At 45.2% G+C, this 23,091-nt stretch overlaps 1 protein-coding gene across 12 annotated transcripts in view; it reads right to left on the reverse strand.

The window, feature by feature from the left end:
* The window catches only part of ERC2 (ELKS/RAB6-interacting/CAST family member 2), an 875,436-nt gene that overhangs the window by 807,718 nt on the left and 44,627 nt on the right, over window positions 1–23,091 (reverse strand). For all 12 annotated transcript variants that reach the window (XM_083156222.1, XM_083156227.1, XM_083156223.1 and 9 more), the window contains exon 2: window positions 7,985–8,798. In XM_083156222.1, coding sequence (XP_083012348.1) covers window positions 7,985–8,653 — 669 coding nt within the window. In that variant the 5' untranslated portion in view covers window positions 8,654–8,798. The remainder of the gene's footprint in view (window positions 1–7,984; window positions 8,799–23,091) is intronic.

Here is a 23,091-nt window from a genome sequence, read left to right on the forward strand (position 1 = left end):
TGAGTGATATCAAAGAAACACTAACAACAACGTTTATAAATACAGATACAGGAATAATATAGAGACTGTTTTGGTAATATGGTGCAAACTGTCTGTAGTAATTGTAGAAGTAAGCTCCACATTGACCTACTTTAGCCTTTTGTACTATATAATGCTTTGTGCATTTACAAGCCTTATTAGGATTTGTATTTCAGTCTAATTTGTGCAATGTAAAGGTGCATCTAGGTACAGACTTAGGGGGTCATTCTAGTTTCGTCGGATGCCCTGTTCTGACGTTTTGGGTAGAGATGTGCAGGTTCTGATTTTCTGTGATTTACTCTGATTTTAAAGCAGGATCTTATTGGCTATCCCAAATCACATGACAGTTGTTGACAGTTGATAGCCAATAAGATCCTGCATTGAAATCAGAGTAAATCAGAGTGAATCAGAGCCTGCACATCTCTAGTTTTGGGGACTTTGCATGCGCATGGTTTATTATGCACATGTGCAGCTCCCCATTGCCATTTGCAAGGTTCTGGGTGGTTCGGGAGAGAAACTCACGGGATCGCCCAGCATTGAAAACGATGTGCTTTTATAAGTGTCTTTTTGGCTAGTTTCAATTAGTGCTGGTTTTTACTACAGTCGAAAAATATGCACTTTCACGATTTTCAAGCCTATTCAATGAAAGTGTAGATTTATTGACTGTCTGAAAACTTGTCATGGTCAGAAAACATGTGGATTGGTGAATTATGCGCCAATCTGCGGCAGGTGTGTGACCTCTAATAATATCACACTGCGCAGCCGCTCTGCATGTTGTTCGAGCAGCGCCTGAGCCAAGCGCTGCTCATGCTTTGCACTGCCCGGCAGATGGGGATGAAATGTGCATTTCAATCACAAATCACAGGATTGGATGCTCCAATCCCGGGATTGAAATACCAATGCCCCAAATGCCGGGGTCCCACTGTCGGTATGCTGACTGCATCTCCCTTTTTATGGTACCCGGTTGATAGATATACATTTTGGGTAGTATTCAATGCTGCGGCGAGCGGCAGGCGAGGGGGTTAAACAGCGAGGATCGCAGAAATAGACTGTCAAATAGACAGTCAGTAGCTCAACAGCAAATGGTCGAAATGCAATAGGTCGGCAGGGTCAGAGGGTCGAAAAGATCAAAATGTCGACAATCAAAAGGTCAACAAAGTTAAAAGGTCTACATGGTCAAAAGGTCGACATTAAAAAGGTCAACATCATTTTTGGGACAATTTCATACTTCACCATCCATATCAGCAAAGAGGGGGAATATAATAGTCTGACGAGTGTAGCGAGGCAGCGTGCCCGAAGCATGACGAGCAAAGCAAGGGTAAGCATCACGCTAACTGATGGTCCATGTCGACATGTGATGACATTGACACCCATTTTTTTTTTAATTCATGTCGACCTTTAGAATCTGTTGACCTTTTGACCCCGTCGACCTTTGAATGTCGAGATTTTAACCATGTTGACCATTTGACCCGGTCAACATATTGCATGTCGACCTACTGACGGTCTATCTAGACACTGTAGATAAATCAATCCACAACAGCTTTTTACAGCTTCCATTGAACAGAGCTTAGCTCTACAGTACATGAAATATAAAACTACTTTTATTACCTGCTCCCTCTTATACTTATTTTAATCTGAATAACCTTGAAAGGAGAGGTCATTGCTCATCACACTCTGGTGTTTAATGTATACTACTGGGCACAGAACTTGGCGATAGTCCTCAAACACAGTGTCTTCATGATAAAGACTTCATTTCCCATTGTGAGGTGAAGAAACTGTTATCTGATCAAACTACTACTCTGGGGGGTATGTCATGTGTCAGTAACTAGAGTGCAATTAACATTAATTAATTATGTCCCTACCAGTGGCAATGTCAGGTACATTCGGGAATGCTATTTGGTTCTATGAAGAGTTGATGACTTCCGACAATAAACAAGGTTGTTTCATGCATCACAATAACTTTCGGGTGCATGAAATTCTTACACTCATCTGGATAAAACTTTCTATGTAAAAACTTCCTTAGTTCTTCCTTAATATCTTGTATTTTTGCATGAAAAATAAATAGTAAACTACAGGATTTTTAATTAACCAATATTAACCCCTTGAGTGGTGGGTTTTTCTGGGGCAGGACAAACCTACCAGAGCAGGTTAGTCCTGCCCCAGAAATAACCGCCACCCAACTTAGGGGGCAGCCCCCCTGTCGCCCAACCCCTCTCTGTTGCTCACTGCCATCCCCGGATCGCTGGGGTTCTCCTGCCACTGTCTCCGCCGCCATTCACAGCAGTGACCAGGCGGCAGGCTCAGGGATGTTCATGTTGGCTCGGGGGGACTCCCGAGCAGCCCCAAATTTTCCCGAGCAGGCCTGCCACCGGCGCCTGCTCACTGCTGCGAATGGCGGCGGGGCAGCGGCAGGGGAGCCCCAACGTACGATCGCCAGGGTGGAGATTTAGGATTGGCAGGGGGGGAGCAACAGGGCGGAGGCACCACTGGCGCACACCTCCTTATCGATAGTATGCCCAGAAATATTCCTGGAGAACCCGCTCTTGCAGGACAGCTCAGCCTGGAAAATTTCCGGGCATACCACCAAAGTGGTTAATGTTTCAAAAAAGTACCTCCAAATATATTCTGAACATCTTATATACTGTACTGTAGGGTTGTATGTATGAGGACATATCTGTAGGTTTCTATGAGGGATGCAAAGCTATCATATGTATCAAGCTAGGTACCCCTCTCTGGCAGTAGACTACACGGGGCCACCGAGAGGGGTGGGGGGGAGCGTGTACTAATTACCCAGGCACGGGCTTACTGGAGGCGCCCAGCGGGGGCCCTGGTCCGACCCCCCCTTCCCCTCAATGAGAGCTCATGCTGAGCCTGCTGTCAGCAAAGCACATGTTGTAGGTGTGTGCTGCTGTTGCTTAGGTGGGGGGGACAATAACACCCCCCGACTTTAGAGTCTTTTTTTCACTCCCGCTAAACATTTTTGGGGAGTGGCCTAATCGCGATAGGTGACCACGCCTCCCACGATTAGGCCATGCCCCCAAATTTTACCAGGGCCCAGCATACCTCTCGGCTGCCCTCTCGGCTGCATGCGCAGGAGTCCCAATAAAGAAGTGAAGAGACTTAAGATGTTGTCACCTCACTCCGGAGCCCCTGTTCCCTGCATGTGCTATTTCACCCTCTCGTGTGAGGGATAACTAGTTATTGCAGTCAATCGAGTCAATAAGAAATTACTATTATTGAGTCTGAAATCCAATAATTGATACATATACCCCTATAACGTGTTCCATTTTGCTATGTGTAAATGACATCGATATTTTTAAGACACAATGGGTGAAATTTAATAGGATGAGAGATTCAGAAAGAGAGATTGTTTTTTTTTAGCAGTTTTTTAAAGCGGCAATCATTTACATGGCAAAATCAAACTGGTTTTGAAGTGTAAACGATTGCCACTTTAAAAAAAAACCTGGAGATTTCTTACCAATCAAATTTTTGAATCTCTCATCCTATTAAATTTGCTCCAATGGGTGGTATTCAATTGTTAGATCATGTGCGATCCTCCCGTCTGAAATGATGGGAGATCACGGAGCGATATTCAATTGCTCTATGTTTTTGCGCATATTGTGCTTATTATGATCGTGTTTAGCCACGAATTTGCACATTTCAGCTCACCAACCCGCGGGGACATCGAGCTGAAATGCTTGTGAAAAGAAAAAATTGAATCCCGCTCAATATATTAACAATAGTGTGAGACTGTGTGCTGATTATGTTGTCAGATCTCTTCCTCATCAGTTACCGAATATTTTGGAATCCTATCTGAGTTCCTCTCACTTTAACGTTCACCCTGAGCGTACACAACTCCAGACCTCACTCAACAGTGTTCCTAACTGTCGTAAAATGACTGTAGATAGATTTTCTGAAAGTGATAATAAGAGCAGGCATCTTCAACTGCGACATGTAAGAAATACATAAAGAACAAATCAGTTACTTAACATTATGATCACCGCCCATTTGAAATTCATAGAAAAATAAAATATTCCAGCTATAATAACTATTCTACATTGATGGATTGCCCTACCTGGTATATGTTTTGCTCTCACAAATTGCTACAGAGGCTGAAGGCATTGAAAACATAAATGCAAAACAACCTGCCAAAGTCTTGTAAACTCTGGTTTGATTTTTTTAGCCTGATGAGACTGGTGCCAAAATGATCATATCGAAAGAAAAGAAATGCCTGGACTAAGGACTAACTGCCTAATTCATCACGTTGCCGCAGTACAACAACAATACGCCGCTTCGGAGCGGTTCTAGGCAAGAATAGATGGGCTTGTTATTTTCTGGTGAGTTACGCACTGATATCCATCAGACTGATCAATCATGCTGAGATGCAATTCGTGGTAGGGTATAAATAAAAGGACGTCTTCTTACTAACCATTATATCATGATCTAAAATAAAGGTGTAGAAGCACAAGCCAAAAAAAACAATGTAACGGGAAAACTACAAATATAACCACACAAGAAATCTTATTAGTCCAGGGAAACCAAATTTACTTGCATTCTGTCCTAATCTGACTTGACAGATCAACATGTGAAATTACAACCTGTAACAGTCCAAGGAGGAGAGCGGTGTTATCTCCCATCTGCTTCTTATTCATTAAAACCAGTTGGCCCACTTAGTCTGCCCCATTTTTAACAATATTGTTACATCAAACCCTATTTGATAGTTATTTCTTTGTAAGGATATCAAAATGCCTATCCCAAGCATGTTTAAATTGCTCTACTGTCTTAGCCTCCCACCTCTGATGAGAGGCTATTCCACTTCTCCATTACCCTTTCTGTGAAGTAATTTTTCCTCAGATTTCCCCGGGACCTCCCTCCCTCCAGTGTCACTGCATGTCCTCATTTTCGAATACTTCTCTTCATTTGAAGAATATTTCCCTCCTGGACCATGTTAAAGCAGGGTTGCCGACTCTCCCGGAATGGCCGGCAGTCTCCCGAAAATCGGTACCCCCTCCCGGCCCCCCGGAAGGATGGGCAACCCTCCCGGATTCAGGGGGACCCCCCCCTGCGCCCCGGACCACGGCATTAAAATGACGCAATCCTCGGGTCTCAGAGGAGGGGGCGGAGCTAAAATGACACAATCGCGTCATTTTAGCCCCGCTCCCTCCACAGAGATCCGTGAATTCGGCAGTTTGCCACCATGGGGGTGGGGCTTAGTGATGTCACACTTAAGCCCCGCCCCCTGAGCGGCTGCTGGAACTCTTCTCTCCGGGCTTTAATTCCCCTAAAGATACCAGATGTTGGAAAAACAAGGTGTGGTCTGACATGTGGGGGCAAAGCTTTATGACACAAACCGCTTATATTAGTCACTCCGAGGTCCAGGAGATGTGGACTGCCCCCAGGTAGTGCTTTGGCTCTAATGCTGGCTCCTACACAGTGACAGGAGCTGGGTGCTGCATGTTATGTTACAGTGCAGCACCCAGCTCCTGTCAATTATTTACTGTTTCTTATATAATCACTGTCATAGCGTCCTGCTATGTAAAGCTGCCCACCCCCAGGAAAATGCTAAAACGGGCGAAAATCGCTCAGTGTTTATGCACCGAGTGATTTACAGCCCAGCAATTTTCCCCATCATCTCTGTCCATACACACTGGGAAATAAATCACCCAGTGTATGGACCTTAATATAGGGGACTCCACATTGCTTTTTTTTTTACCACCACAGTGTCATCAGTGATACTGTAGCTTAGTGCTGTCTGCAGCTTTCATTCCAACCATACAAAGATATGAGCGCAGCTAGAACTTGAAGCACAAGTTAATTCCTTTATGAATTCCACAAAAAAATGTCAGCTCACATTATAATCAATTTGAAGATGATGTCAGGTGTCTCTCGCATGAGTAATTAAAATCTTATGAGCCTTAAACGTCTCTTAGTGCATGTACAGTACAGTACAGTACGTGTAACTGTATACATTTTATGTATGCAGTTACATTTTATGTGGTATACATTTTATGTCGCTCTTTAGGCATTGACCTGAGCATGCACCTCAATAAACCTTAATGTAAGAATGACATAATACAGGTTGATTATCCCTTATCCAGATATCTGTTATCAAAATTAGTGTTCATTCTATCATCCGCTATCTTTGAAAACCCATGCAGTTTATGTTCCCTGCCTGGGGTGTCACTGTCTGCTTTGGTGTTTCTAGCACAGGTCTGGTTTGCATATCAGTGCTGATATACAGACCACACTGTGCTACAAGCCCTACAGCAGACAGCGACACCCCAGGCTGGGAAGAGGAACTGCATGGGTTTTCAAAGATAGCGGGTGCTAGAATGAACACAAAAAATTATTACGAAAACCAAAGTTTCCGGAATGTACTACTTTTTTTTCTTTCTAAAAGCACTACTGGGGACATGATCTGTAACTTGCACTACTGGGGACATGATCTGTAACTTGCACTACTGGGGACATGATCTGTAACTTGCACTACTGGGGAGATGATCTTTAACTTGCACTACTGGGGACATGATATGTAACTTGCACTACTGGGGACATGATCTGTAACTTGCACTACTGGGGACATGATCTGTAACTTGCACTACTGGGGAGATGATCTGTAACTTGCACTACTGGGGACATGATCTGTAACTGGCACTACTGGGGACATGATCTGTAACTGGCACTACTGGGGACATGATCTGTAACTGGCACTAGTGGGGACATGATCTGTAACTGGCACTAGTGGGAACATGATCTGTAACTGGCACTACTTGGGACATGATCTGTAACTGGCACTACTGGTGACATGATATGTAACTGGCACTACTGGGGTCATCTGTAACTGACACTACTGGGGAAAATGATATGTAACTGGCTCTACTGGGGACATCTGTAAATGGCACTACTGGAGGACATGATATGTAACTGGCACTACTGGGGTCATCTGTAACTGTCAGTCTGTGACTACTGAGGAAACGAAATGTAACTAGCACTAATTAAATATGTTCAAGAAAATTATTCCTTAGCATTCAAATTTAGTGCTTGAGATTGTACACAAACCTTGTTTCAAGCATAAATAAAATATATGTACAGTATGTGTATTTCATGTGTTTGATGCGTTTATACAATATAAATACATTTTGGGTTCACACATGGGCCCAGCCCTCAAAATACCTCATTGAAATATAAAAATATTCTGAAATACGGAATACTCCGTTGTCCAAAATGCTTCTGGTCCCGAGTATTTTGGATAAGAGATACTCAACCTGTACAAGCAGAACCTTTTGTTGCAAATCAAAACTTGCATAAAATAAGAAATAATACACCTTGAATGGTAATAGGAAAAGTATATCAAAAGTCACCTCCCAGATTCATGACCTGCATAAAATAAAAAAGCCCGATTGAAAGCGCTCATCGCTGCCCTGTACACACTGGGCGGTTTTCATACAGAATAGCCACTCAGAGGAGAAAACTGAGCGGCTTTCACATGAAAGTCGCCCAGTGTGTATGGGCCTTTAGGGACACCTACAAATGATAAGAATGGACATAATATTAATATTACTAGTTTTTGTTAAGAAGCATTAAAAATGCAGCAGCTTCGACAGCTAATAGCATTGTAAACGCACTCCACAAACACACAGATACTATAACAACTATTATGTGATGAATTTCCCCAAAAACACTTCATTAAAAATTGAAACCTTTCATTAAAAAGTGGATTCAAAAGAGCTCCATTTAAAAAGTGGTGGATATCACAACTCACAACAAATGTGTCTGTATTGTAAAATCTTAACAGGGCAGGAAACATTATTTACATTGTTTTCCGGTTATAACAGTATTCTGCAATGAAAATCTTTAATATTATTTAAGTTATTCCCAGAGAAGCAATAATAAAAATAAAAACATATTTAATTCTAATATAGTGAAAGCGTGGGTATCCTTTACTCTCTATATACAACAAAAATACCTGATTTTCTTCATGGGTCACTCTCATTTGCTCCTTCAATATGGACATCCTGGCAGCCTCCTCCTTTCGGAGAACTCTTTCTTTCTTCAGTTCTGGGCTCCAGAATGTCTTAATACTGTTCATGGACGATCCCAGCTTGCTGTCTTTTATGTCCAGCTCTTTTCTTAGAAGCTCATTTTCCCGCTGCAGATCCTTCAGCTGAACCTGAAGATCAAGCATTGTGCTGTCTCTCACCTGTCTCAACATTGACGGAACCTGATGGTGATGGTGGTGATGATGGTGAGAGGCGTTGCTCAAGGCTACGTGGTCACTGTAGGACAGGACATCAGTGTGAGAAAGGCCCGCTGAAGCGATATTTGGACTGCTTCCCATGGCTGTGACTCTACCACCATAGACAGCTCGATTGGTAGCCCTTCCAAGAGTCATGGTTCCTTTTGGAAACGCAGTAGATGCTACTCCTTCATGGTCACTCAAGTACATGGGTCCAGACGTTGCATAGGCTGCATTAAGGGACTGGATATTCTCCATTGACAGCGTTTTACCTGCTCCTCCTCCTCCTCCTCCTCCACTATTTGTTCTTCTATGGCCCAAACGAGGTGATCTTGGCAAACGAGGTGATCTGGAAGGACTTCCTTCCAGATTAGTGATTGTACGAGCACTTCCATACATAGCTGTGCTGTATTGTGGTACTAGACAGGAAAAAAATGGACTAGAAATACTACTAAATGAAGATGACTTGTCTCTGCATCTAAAGCGCTGCTTGAGAGGTCATTGTTCTTCTTCCATTACAGAGACCTTCCAGACAAAAGAAAACCTAGACAGAGAAAAAACAGAGCAAAGAATGTTATTATGGAATCAATATGTCTCATAACAAATTAAGCATATGAGAAGCAGGTAAGAAAAGATATAACAAATATGTTTATTATGACCCATTGCTTACTATGGTCAAATCATTGGCATCATTTTTTTTTATTATTTTCTTTAAACATTGATTACTGTGACAGGCTAGAAAAACAATTTTTGTGTTTACCATTTTCTCTTGTTTTTTTTTTAGTTAAGGGTGTTAATAATATATTATAAATCCATGCAGATTGACTACCATGACAACCACGGTCACACTGTACATGTTGCAGTGAGTCTGTGCTCTCATCATCTCATACATTGATTATTGCAATAGTCTCCTTATTGGCCTTCCCCAATAACAACTCTCACTACTACAGTCCATCATGAATGTCATAATGTAAGGAGGAGGGGGGTTTCCAGGCATCATCGATATAATGATGGCAAAGCACCAGTTTTGCTGCCCGCCACAGTGAAATCCCACCCCATGCAAGGCAGTGAAAGGCCTGTGAAAATATTGCAGGTTGGTGATTAGCTGTAAATCCATTCACAACTCACACTGGGCCTAATTCATGTTTGGATGGCATTGCACAGCCAATAGGAAGAGGCTAATTTTCCATCATTCCATCATCATCAATTTGAATCTATTGATACCCAATTGATCCAACTAGTCATTCATAACTATAAATTGTATATAGCGCTCCACATACCATTCCTCTTTTTCCTTACATGCTATTTTTTTGAGAAGTGACCTCCCTCTGAGTGTGAGCTGCTGGTGAAGGCAAACCACCTAGTGGCGCCCACTGCTTGTTCCCCTAGGGTGATCTTTTTGTTTATCTAATTAGTGAGAGTGACTAGATGTATGTTAGCACAGTTTTGTTTTCATTTTCTAAGCAGCAGTAAAAGGATTATAGTTAAAAATGACTGGTTGCCTAACACAGCTTGAACCCTTTTTTGAGCATCACATAACCAACAAAGTTATTGATAGAAGCCTAAGACAAGAGTGCCCATTTGTGATACAAGGGGGGGGCAACTGGTATTCAGGGTGAATCAATACGCATATTTGATATTGGTACTGTACTGTAATTTATTCAAGCAAGTAAAAATGGGATACAGAACAGTGTATAAAAAAATAGCAGGACATGGGCATCACGGATGGTGTAATGGTTAGCATTACTGCCTCACAGCGCTGAGGTCATGGGTTTGATACCCACCATGGCCCTAACTGTGCGGAGTTTGTATATTCTCCCCGTACTTGGGAGGGTTTCCTCCGGGTACTCCGGCTTCCTCCCACAATCCAAAAATATACTGGTAGGCTAATTGGCTCCCAACAAAATTAACCCTAGAATGTCTGTGTGTGCGTGTACATGTGGTAGGGAATATAGATTGTAAGCTCCACTGGGGCAGGGACTGATGTGATTGTTCAAATATTCTCTGTAATGTGCTGCGGAATATGTATGCGCTATATAAGAAACTGTTAATAAATAATAATAATTATAATAATAATAATAAGCAAATAACATTAATTAAGAGAAAAAGCATTGTGCGATTTGCGATCTTTGCAACTGCTCGATGACCCTTTTTTATCAAGAACAGCATAACAAGAAGTGTTGGGAGTCATCCAGAGACATCTATCTATGCCAGATTGACTACATTTGGAAGACAGATAAACACCCTTTAATACCTCCATATTTAATAATTGTATTCTTAATTGTATAAGTTAAGTCTATTGAACTTTAGGAATATATTCAATTAAAGAGAGTCTATAAAAAGACAAAATAGAAGTAACATATTGAGGGACTTATTTCTCAAAAAATATTTGCACCTGTTTTCAAGGTGAGGGGAGGGGAGTACATGCCCCTCTAATATTAAGTATCACCTGGCAGTAGGTACAAGGGACTGCAGCATATAACGGAGACAGCTAATGTGGCCCGCCATTTTCAATTACATAAATGCCAGTAGCGACTATGCCCAGCTTGTATGGACAGCGATGATCGCATTCAACGCTGGGGGTAAAGCCACTCAGTGCATACACACTGAACGGCTTTCCCCCTGCCCGCTGCCGTCGGACGGGGGGAGGACGACGTTGCATAGCACAGAGCTATGTAAAGCCGCCCGACAGCCGCTCATCTGCTGGTATAACCAGCAGATGAACGGCTTTTCCGGCAATGTTGCGGGAGCGCACAGCAGCGCTCACCGCCGGGCCATACAAACTGGGCGGCTTTACGCTGAAAGCCGCTTAAACCTGCTGTTTTGAGCGACTTTCAGCTCAAAGTCGCCCAGTGTGTATGGGCCTTTAGTCTATAGACTACAGGTGGCAACATTTTTCAGGAGAGACTATCCATCTGATCCTTCCCTGGCAATGGGCGCTCGCACATATGTAGTCTGATACTCAGTAGCGTGGCAAGTCCCTGGACCCGGAAGTACAGTGATTGCATTACAGCGATGAGCTCCTGAGCCCTTTGATGTGATTATTCATGCATTTTGGAGATACATAATTTCTTATAGCTGCGATAAGCAATTCTAATAAAAATTGTGACCAAGCCCTTATAACTAATACAAATTCCCCTAGATGTGCTTTCCTTTCCTCACATATCAACCAGCACAATGAATGAGAGAAATCGAAAGTGACAGGCTAGAAGAAGACTCATAGAAACCCTTCTTGATAAATCATGTAATAACTAAAGGGGAGAAGCAGTGAATAGAAATGGCAGACTGTATAAAATGATTGGAGGATTGGAGGTTCTGGACATGCAGTACTGCTCCATGACTGTATTTTCTATTCCTTGGGTCTTATGTTTCTACCAATGTGAAAATAACCACATTATGACATCTGAGCGAATGACAACAGCCAAACAGACGCAGTGAGCCTAAGGGACGGATTCTTTGTATTTATGGTAATACATTGTATTCTCCCTGGTGATCTTATTTCTTATACCTTCATGCTTCTACTATTCAATGCATCACCATAATAAACTGGTAATATCAAAATATTGGATAAAAGGACAGCATTATGACTTTTACAATAGAAAGAACAGCCCGGGCCGGACAGATACGATTTGTATTGCCAGAGGCATTATTGAACAATAACCCAGGAACAATGTATTTGCAGTACATGACACAGCAGCGAGTAATATCACATGGGCTGTTTCCTAAACCGGTTGACATGTAGATTACTTCTAACACAATTCCAATTAATTACTGTTCTTTTACAGGAAACTGTATACAAAATTGACTGTTATCTGAGAAACGTAAAAACAAATGCCTAAAAGGATACAGGGGGTTATTCTGGTTAAATTCTTCTGGCAAATTCCTTCTCAAATGGACAAAACCATATGCACTGCAGGTGGGGTAGATGTTACTTGTGCAGAGAGAGTTAGATTTGTGTGGGGTTTTACTGCAAAGTGAGATCTATATTGCAGTGTAGAAGGGATACAGTCATTAGGTCTAGAGCAACTAGGTCGACAAGCATTGGGTCGACACCACTAGGTCGACAGGCAGCAAGGTCGACATGGGTTTAGGTTGACATATGTCAAGGTCGCAATGTGTCTAGGTCGACAGTCAAAAGGTCGACATGGGGATTTTCACTGTTTTTTGAGCCGACATGTGCCGACAGGCGGTATTTAATGCCCTACCATCCACTAGGGCATGGTGGGAGAATAAAATAGTGTGCCGAGCATAGCAACGCACCGAGCGAAGCGGTACTCTTCAAAACTGTGTCCATGTCAACTGTTTCGACATTCGGGTAAAAAACAGTGGAAAAACCCTATGTCGACCTTTTGACTCTCGATCTTGCCCATGTCGACATAATGATTGTGTCGACCTAATGACCTGTTGACCTAGAACCATGTCGACCTAGTCCCATGTCGACCTAGTCCCATGTCGACCTTGCTGCCGGTTGACCTTGTGGTGTCGACCCAATGCTTGTCGACCTAGTTGGTGTAGACCTAACAACCCACACCCGTGTAGAAATGAAGCAATAAGTATATTTCCTGCATAGAAACAAAATAACTCACCCAAAACTAACTCTCTCTGCACATGTTACATCTGCCCCCCTGCAATGCACATGGTTTTTTTTTCATATAACAAGGAATTTGGCAGAAGGAGTGAACCAGAATAACCTCCACAGTCTTTATTCATTTTGGTTGCTCAATATCTGTCCTGAAGCATGCAGACATTTGTAAAGATAGAGAACTTCTGAAGCTGTGTACACACAGTGTAATACATTGCTGTGTCCCATAATCAGCGACCAGAGATCATCGCTGATGAAAAGGAGACTCTGCCGGGGGAGCTGCAGAGGGAAACAGCTGGTCGTGGGAGCACGCTCCTGCGACCAGCGACCATTAGGGGGCTGAACACGGGAGCACCCACCCAGCGATTTATTGCCGCAGCACAAACAAATCGCTGGCAATATATTGCCAGAGGTATTGCACCATTTGAAAACAGCTTTAGAAGGGAATATACCGTACTCTTTACAGATTGCTATAAAGGCTGCTCCATGCCACTTCAAAGAATTTGCTCTTGATATTGGTGGTTACAAACAGGTGGAGTCTGATACAGAGGAGAGTACATCCATTACAATAGTGGGTGGCATATTACTAGGATGTGACCTACCTATCATATTAAACCCCACACCCCCATGGCAATGAATGTCTGCTGCTTTTTTTGTATGGGCGCTCAGGGACTCGCCAGTCATACTGCCCACGTGCATGTAACAAATGTTATATAACTGGCATGTAGGATCTAATACTTCTGGCGTTGGGAAGGAGACTTTGGCTTTAGGCTGTCTAGCTGGTGCTGTAGCACAATGTACATAGTTCCACCAGTAAGTTACATTGGCACAGCCATCTGGCAGTCACCTTAACCCCTTCCCGACATATGACGTACATTTACGTCATATGTCGGGTGCGGGGGAATCAAGCCAGCTCACGGAGTGAGCTGGCTTGACAGAGAGCAGGTAATGGCTGTATATTACAGCCAGGTCCCTGCTCTCACGGCCACGAGCAGCAAGTTCGCCGATCGTGGCCGTTTAACCCTTTAAGCACCGCGGGCAAAGCGACCGCAGTGCTTAAATAGCTGATCGGAGGGGGGGCGCCCCCCTCCGGCGCCGATCGGGGCCCCCCGCAGCGAGATCGGAGGGTGCCGATCGGTTGCCATGGTAGCCAGGGGTCTAATGTAGACCCCTGTGCTGGCCGTGTATGCATACCTATTATATCCTGCCTCAGGCAGGATGTAATAGGAAGTGCATAAAATCACTACGTTCAGCCATAGAGCTCTATGGCTGAACCTAGTACAGGCGATCGCGCCCCCTAGTGGTCAAGTACACTAGGGGGCCTTGTAGTAAAAGTAAAAAAAAAAAAAAAAAAAAGTTTAAAAATAAAAAAAAAATAAAAAAATATTAAAAGTTCAAATCACCCCCCTTTCCCCATTTCACAAATAAAAATAAATAAAAAATAAAAAAAAAAACATATTTGGTATCGCCGCGTTCCTAAAAGTCCGATCTATTAAAATATAACATTAGTTATCCCGCACGGTTAAAGGCGTAAACGGAAAATAATTCCAAACGCCAAAACTACGTTTTTTGGTCGCATCGCGTACCCAAAAAAAAATAACTAAAAGAGATCAGAAAGTCGCCCATATCCCATAATTAAATTAATTAAAAAGTACACTTCAGCCCGCAAAAAATGAGCCCTCACCCAGGTCCGTAGGTGGAAAAATAAAAAAGTTATAAGCCGCAGAACATGGCGACGCAACGCAAATTAGAAAAACCGTAAAAGTTGCGGTTTTTTTTTAGTGGTAAAACATAACGAAAACTATATAAGTTTGGTATCACCAGAATCGTAACGACCCATAGAATAAAGATAACCCATCATTTTAAACGAACTATGAACTCCAAAAAAAACGTAACCAGCGCAAAATTGTGGAATGGCGTTTTTTTTTTTTTTTACCCCACATTGAATTATTTCCTGATTCCCCAGAATATTATACGGTATAGTAAATGGTACCATTACAAAGTACAACTTGTCCCGCAAAAAAAAAGCCCTCATGTGTCTATATAGCCGGAAAATTAAAAAAGTTACGCTTATTTGAACGCAAGGAGGAAAAAAAAAAAAAAATTAGCATAAAAGGCAATGTCGGGAAGGGGTTAAGAACTTCGCCTCTGGGGGCGTGGCCTGGAGTAGCATGGCATAGGACTGGTTGCCAGTTCTCCCGCTATCATCCTGTTGAAATATCCTAATTAAGCAGCTATCATTTGTCCCAGTTTGGTTACAACTAATGCCTATACTCCCTGGTCCTGTGTGAGCTATTTTGCAGAGTCCTGTGACACCGTCTGCCCGCTTACTATCAAAGGGACTTACGCGGCCTTGCAGTGTGACTTTCTTCGCTCTGGCGCCTGTCTCTCTGAATGCTGTACGGCAGCCATCCTCCTGGTCTTTAAGTCCGACTGCTCTGGGTGCTGCAGCAACTCCCTGGTGATCAGCCCAACCGCCTGCCTGCGGACTTCGCTAGTTGGGATCCCGACAACTGTAAATATACCCTCATGCTCTGCACGGAGCACCGACTGTGGCCATTTTGTGTTCTTTTGTCCTCAGGACATGGTTATTGGGGTGGTGCGGAGAGCAGAGTATTTGTGAGTCACCGTGACTGTGCCTTAGATATCATTTTGGCTCTCCTGTTACATTCTCTGCAATTGCCTGCTGACTGCCATTCTGTTGCATTTGCAGTGGTGGTAAATGTTGGCGGCATGCTAGCCGCCGCCAACTTGCTGCCAATGTATTATGTAGTTCACGTTTGATCTCCGCGATGTGCCAATTTCCGTACAGTGGGTCATTCATTTGCCTTCTTTCGGAACCATGGCTGGCTCTGTGCACTTAATCCTACAGGCTTTACACGCCTCTACGAAAAGGCTACTAAATATTTTTTATTCCTTTGTTTTATTTTATTTTTATTTTAACTTGAAAATGCTATATTATTGTATTTGCTTATTTTCCTATCATAATAAGTATTCCAGTTTGAGGTCCTATATCAGGGGTGGCCAACCGGTCAGAGTCAAAGAGCCGAAAAATATCTGTAGTCAAGCTAAAGAGCCCTCAACATGCGCGCGCCTTCGACACGCGTGCCAAAAAAGGGGCATGGTCTATTTGGACCCCTTGGGTGGGTGTGATACACATATGCCACCAATAGTGCAGTGCCATATATACTGTACATATGCCCCCACGGTGCCACAAACTGCTATGCCCCCACAGTGCCAAAAAGCTGGTATGCCCCCACAGTGCCAAAAAGCTGGTATGCCCCCACAGTGCCTCAAACTGCTATGCCCCCACAGTGCCTCAAACTGCTATGCCCCCACAGTGCCTCAAACTGCTATGCCCCCACAGTGCCTCAAACTGCTATGCCCCCACAGTGCCACAACTGCTATGCCCCCACAGTGCCACAAACTTCTATGCCCCCCACAGTGCCACAAACTGCTATGCCCCCCACAGTGCCACAAACTGCTATGCCCCCACAGTGCCACAAACTTCTATGCCCCCCTGATTGGCTGCCGGCCCGCAAGCTCTGATTGGCGGATGACCCAGTCACAAGGATGCACAGTGAGGGGTAGGAGAGATAAGCGATGCGCGCTCTCCTCCCCTTAGAAGGAGAAGGGATTCGAGGAACCGGCAGCGGGTGATGGCGACGGGGACAGACGGTGGGCGGCGGACAGCAGTGGGAGCAGGAGCCGCACTTTAGCAGGGGGAGAGCCGCATGCGGCTCTAGAGCCACAGGTTGGCCACCCCTGTCCTATATGATATAAGCATTTGCACATTCCGATTGTGATATGTATAATCGAACTCCTAATGCACAGGTTCTCAAAGTCAGTCCTCAGGACCCCACGCAGTGCGTGTTCTGCAGGTCTCCTCATAGAATCAAGTGACATAATAAGCTTCACCTGTGGATCTTTTAAAATGTGTCAGTCAGTAGTGAGTGCACCTGTCAGGTGACCTGAAAAATGTGAACGGTGTGGGGTCCTGAGGACCGAGTTTGAGAACCACTGTCCTAATGTATGCTTACATATTCCAATGTCTATATAGCTGCTATGACTGTAATGTTTTTGTGTTATTTTTATTTTATTTTTCTGTTTTGTTATGAAAAATTCAATAAAAATTACTGGATTTTAGAAAAAAAAAACCTTCACCTCCCATCGGGACGGGTGATAGTGAACATAAATAAATAAATTAGGCCTTAACCCCTTCAGTAGCAAACCCGGGAATTGCTCCCTCCCCTCCGCCGCGCCTCCTCCTTCCCCGTCCTCCCCCCTCCCCTCCAGGTTTTCTATTGAAGTCCCTGGCGCCGGCTTATGACAAGCCAGCTGCCAGGGACGGGGTGCGGGTGCGCAGGTCCGGGCAGCCGCTGATTGACAGTTCAGCGGCACTGTGCGGACCCAGGGAGGCAGTGGTGGGTTTTTTTTAAGGGAGCGCTCCCCATAAAAAACTCACCCAGTGGGGAGCGCCCCCCCCCCCCCCCAAAAAAAAACACCACTGAAGGGGTAAAGATTATTACTCAACTGTTACCTGCAAACAATTGTCTAAAATTAAACAAAAAACCCTAAAACTGTGTAAATTGTGAGACCACCACAATACATGTACTATACTGCCCTCTTCTGGGATCGGTTGTGAATTACAAAGACCTTCCTTAGGACTGTACAAATGATGTTCTTTTACTATAATGCTTTTTTGTGTTGCTTTAATTATTTACATTAGCCCCTTTTTGTTTATTGATTGGGAACAGAATGATACAATAAAACACTGGTACAATATGTGCAGAAACCCCTGATAGAAAGGCGCCTCTGGTTGGATTGAATTCCACATATAAGCAGAATCCCGATATTGCTGCATCTATTATGTTTTACTCCCCAGAAAGCTGAGAATTCTACAAGAGAAATCTGAGTTCTGATTAATAAATATTTTCTAAAACCATATTGCTTATTCATATTCGCACCTAGCAGTGCATGCGGGGGGGGGGGGGGCTTTTGTCATCGTGCACATGGGAATGCCCAGAGTTTCCTGGGCATTCCCATAAAAAGGCAGGGTGTTACCATGGAAATTCGCCCCTGATGCCGATGCGGGCAGCGGACATCAACGGATGTCAACTGCACGCCGGCTTCCCGCACTGGGCGTCCGCAGATCTAAGACACCAGAGATCTGCGAGCCCTGTAGAAATCATTTGGTGGTTTATGCTAAACATCAATTCGCATGCGTGCGGGGAAATTGGCGTGCAGGGGGGGGGGGAGGCAGGCGCACAGATGAAATGCAAAGTGGCAAATATAGTGTCATATAGGTCCTTATTCTGGTTGGTGCGGTAATATCCGCGTGCATTCGTGCCGCCGATGTTTTGTGTCTGCGCATGTGCAGAGGCGTCTCTGCGCATGTGCGTGCGGGACGCACGGCCACATTCCGCATGAAATGTGTACACTACGAACAGGGAGTGGAGAGGGGTGTGAAGGGCTGTTTGGGCTCATTACCATATGTTTACACCCCGCGTGTTACATAGGCGTTCCCATGCAAACGCTGGGCGTACGTATGGTAATGCGGCCGTGACGCACGTGTAGGGGGCGGACATATGACATTGCCGGATGTCAGCTGCCTGCCCAGATCCCTGCTTTTGCACGGAGAAATGCCCGTGTGGTCTGAGGTTGCGGGAGCTGCCTGGCCACTCGGTCCTGCATTCGATGGTCTGCGACCATCGAATGATGGGGGAGGTTCCCTGAGATGGAGGAGGTGTATTCATGAGAAATACACATGCGGTCCGTTCGGACAGCTTCTTACCGCGTACAGACTGAGTTGGCGATCCGTATGGAAGGAGGGGTTTAGGATGCACGGTGCTGGCCGCATATTCGGATCCGGCCGCACCGATCAGAATAAGGGCCATAGAGAGAAGTACATTATGTTCATTCTACAAATAATTTCTCTCTGAGGGCAAAAAAAAAAAAGGAATGATTTATTAAACAGATAGCCTACGTGCAATTTCCTGAAAAGTCATGTAATACACAAAATATCTGATCTCAAATCTTCAAATTGTCAATCTTTTATGCAGAATGCCCTACGGTTGGAAGAGCTCAAAGCTAATTAAGAAAACCTTGTTCATGCACACCATTCTCAAGAAATGTGTGTCATCTATAAAAGAACAAGACACATACCGATTTCCTTTTCTTATTTTCTACAAGAATAATAAGAAAACGCAGACAACGATAAAAGATTTGAAAAACTTTGCAGAGTGTAGGAGAAAAATAGTGAAACAACTAAAACACATCAATTGGCAATGAGACCTTACCGCACGGGGCAAGTAAAGTGAACAGTCTAATGACACTCTGAACAGCGTGGGACCATTTCATGAGTCATACATGCATTATCAGAAGCTTGCAAAGTCTCAAGATGCTGACTTCTATAAAAAAAATTGCAACCTACTCAGGGAGGACTGTGGGAGGGCAGTGGGAGAGTTTACTGAGACAGCGGGGCAGGTGGGGGGGGGGGGAGTCCGAGATGAGCAGCGGGAGACGTACTGTGTGGGGAAGATGACCAGCAGTGGGAAGGCGGACACGCTTATGTATACCAATAATAATATTCAGCAAAACAGATAGACCGCCACCACAGTGCTGGACCTGAGGGTGACGGATTATCGGTGGTTTGCCTATGTGTGTACATTTAAATAAATATATATATATTTATTATTTATTTACAGTTTCTTATATGGCGCAGCATATGCCATGACGCTTTACAATTGGAAACATCAGTGATAAAACAAACTGGGTACAACCAACCAAAGGTAGGAGGGCCCTGCTCGCAAGCTTACACTCTATAGGGATACACACACATACACTATCTGGAATACCCAGTGTTGTCCGGGTTTGATAATAGACCCTGAAGTACACCTGCAGCCTTCATTGCTTTATATTGACTTAGCCTATAACTCCATTCCACTGACCTGCCACAGTCTGAAACTCTTGTTGAGATGCTCATGAGCCTGCAGAGCGCTCTGCTAAGATGGACGGCAGCTGTATATATCAATGAGTGCAGGATGTAAGATCAGAGAGTGAAGGGTAGATGTATGAAGCAGTGATAAGGGAGGAGAAGTGATAAAGTGTCTGGTACTTTAGCACCGATCAATCAGCTCCTAAATTACAGGCTGGGTTAAAAAAGGGACAGTCAGGAGCTGATTGGCTGGTGATAAAGTACCAGGCACTGTAGCACTTCTCCTCCCTTATCACTGCTCCATACATCTACCCCCGAGTTACATAGTAAAAATGCACACTACACTATTTAACAACAGTGTTGCTTATAAACGCAGACCACTCACTCCGTATTAATGTGTGCGGCTGTTGCACAAATAATTTAACAAAGCAATTTGAAAGAGTATCTGGTTCCTGGGTCGACAATGTCTTGGTCAACAGTCACTAGGTCGACCACTATTGGTCGACAGTGACTAGGTCAATGCCCAAGTATGATTGACATACCTTAGGTCAACAATGACAGAAGGTCGATACAAGCTGGTGGCTGTGGAGTAATGATGGGCTTGTACTGTAGCCCTGGCTGGGCGGGGGGAGGTGATGTCAAGGGGGTGGTGGTGTGTATCACACTGGTCTTTTCCCTAGGGGGGGGCAGGTTTGTGTAGAATGCTGGACGGGAACGTTATACACACAGGGGATGAGTGACAGATCTGGCTAAATATATAAGATATATATATAATCGTAGTGCGGTTGCACAGCTGACAGTGTTATATCTATTAGCTTAGATAGATTATTACCATATCTCTTATATATTTGGCTACATCTGTCACTCAAAGTGTGTCTGGAGCTGTAACGCTGGGTTGTGGACTTCCATCTTAATTTATGATTGTCATCACCTGGTTTAAACAGGGTAATTGATAAGAAAGGTGTTTAAGCACAGGTGATGGTAATCCATAAATTAAGAAGAAAGTCCAGAAACAGAGCAATGTGTCCCTCCTCGAGAGGGTCATGTTGGGAGGTATGCACCTCCCTCCCCCCCCCCCCATTCACGGCATCCCCACGATTAAATGGCACATGCAAAACACTGACATGGCTATGGTCGACAATGAAAAAGGTTGACAAGATTTATTTTTCACTTTTTCAATGTTTTCATATTCATTCTCATGTGTCGACATGGACACCAATGAAGTGACACACTTATGTCAACATTTACATGTGTTGACCTTTCTGTGTTGATTTTTTCTTGTGGCAATTCGCGGCAACCCCCACGACCCCCCTCCCGCGATTTGCAGCACACCCCCCGCAATTCACGGCACCCCCGGGCACTCCCGCGATTCGCGGCCCCACCCCGTGACACCCCCCCTCCTGCGATTCGCGGCACCCCGCGACCCCCCCTCCCAAGATTCGTGCCAAACCCCCAGCCCCCCCCTCCCGCGGTTCACAGTGCCCCCCACGACCCCCCCTAGCGCGATTCCCCACCCCTGACCCCCCCTCCTGTCATTGCGGCAACCCCCCGCCCCCGCGACCCACCCTCCCGCGATTCACTGCAACCCCCCCCCGCGCCCCCCCTCCCACAATTCGCGGCACCCACACCCCCCCCCCGTGACCCCCCCTCCCGCAATTCACGGCATCCACCCACGACCCCTCCTCCCGTGATTCGCGGACACCCCCCACCTCCTCCCTCCCCCCCACCCCCGCACGCGATTCACGGCAACCCCAGGATTAAATGGCACATGCAAAACACTGGCACGGCTATGGTCGACAATGAAAAAGGTTGACATGAGTTTTTGAAGATTTATTTTGCTTTTTTTTTATGTTTTCATATTCATTCTCATGTGTCGACATGGACACCGATGAAGTGCCACACTTATGTCAACATTTACATGTGTTGAACTTTCTGTGTTGATTTTTTCTTGTGGCTATTCGCGGCACCCCCCACGACCCCCCTCCCGCGATTTGCAGCACACCCCCCGCAATTCACGGCACCCCCCGGGCACTCCCGCGATTCGCGGCCCCACCCCGTGACCCCCCCCCCCTCCTGCGATTGCGGCACCCCGCGACCCCCCCTCCCACGATTCGCGCCAACCCCCCGGGCCTCCCCTCCCGCTGTTCACGGTGCCCCCCACGACCCCCCTACCGCGATTCCCCACCCCTGACCCCCCCTCCTGTCATTGCGGCAACCCCCCGCCCCCGCGACCCACCCTCCCGCGATTCACTGCAACCCCCCGGGCCCCCCCCTCCCACAATTCGCGGTACCCCCCCCCCCCCCCACGGCCCCCCCCACCCTCCGCAATTCACGGCATCCACCCACGGCAGCACCCCTAAGCCCCTCTTTAGTCCCCCGTATACTCACACACCCCTATCACTACCCAGCTTCCTGCTCTCCTGAACCGTAACTTCCACCACTGGGGAGTCGCTGACGCTGTTTTGCCCACATGCCCCTATCATGCCTCATAGCCCAGCCTCCTGCTCTCATGCACCCGAACTCCCACCCAGTAGGAGGATACACTGACTAAGGGCCACCATCCTGTACTCCTGTACTGCCACGCTGGACCCTCACCCACTGGCAGAAGCTGCACAGTATCTCCCACCCTCCTCTTTAGTCCCCCTTATGCCCACACACCCCTATCACTACCCAGCCTCCTGTTTTCCTGTGTCGTGACCTCCGCCAGTGGGGAGCCGCTGACTCAGAAACACCCTACTATACTATTGCACACACACACACATAAACAACACGCACACACAGCCCCCCCCCACACCCACAAATGTCACTGTACCATCCACACTATCAATGTACATCTTACTCTGTAACCGCTTTTTAATTAAACAAAACAATGCACACCCCCTTCCACATCATATGCTCTCCATGTAACACATTTCACCTATAACTCAAGTTGCAATACAGGCCATCTTTCATACAATTCTAACCATCTTTTTCATATACAAATGTTCAAAAATTAAGGGGGCGCAGCCCCTTACGACGGTGTGAAGAGCGCCCGTAGGGCGCGATGAATCACCTAATATATATATATATATATATATATATATATATATAATGTTAGGGTGTAGACCGCACTCTCACTGTGGAAGAAATACGCCAGCGGTGGGGTGTCCTGTGAAGGGGTGCAGAGTGTACTCCGAACTCCAATTGATACAAGAATAGTTTCTCTAAGACAGAGACACAGGCACTCGCCACTTTATCCAAAAACAGTCTGATTTTGGTAAAAAATAAATAACGTTTATTTTTCAAATAAGTCAGCAGGTCAGAAGGTTAACACATCAC

This window comes from Crinia signifera, chromosome 8, assembly GCF_055691185.1.
Source record: "Crinia signifera chromosome 8, ASM5569118v1, whole genome shotgun sequence".
NCBI classification, from domain to species: Eukaryota; Metazoa; Chordata; class Amphibia; order Anura; family Myobatrachidae; genus Crinia; species Crinia signifera.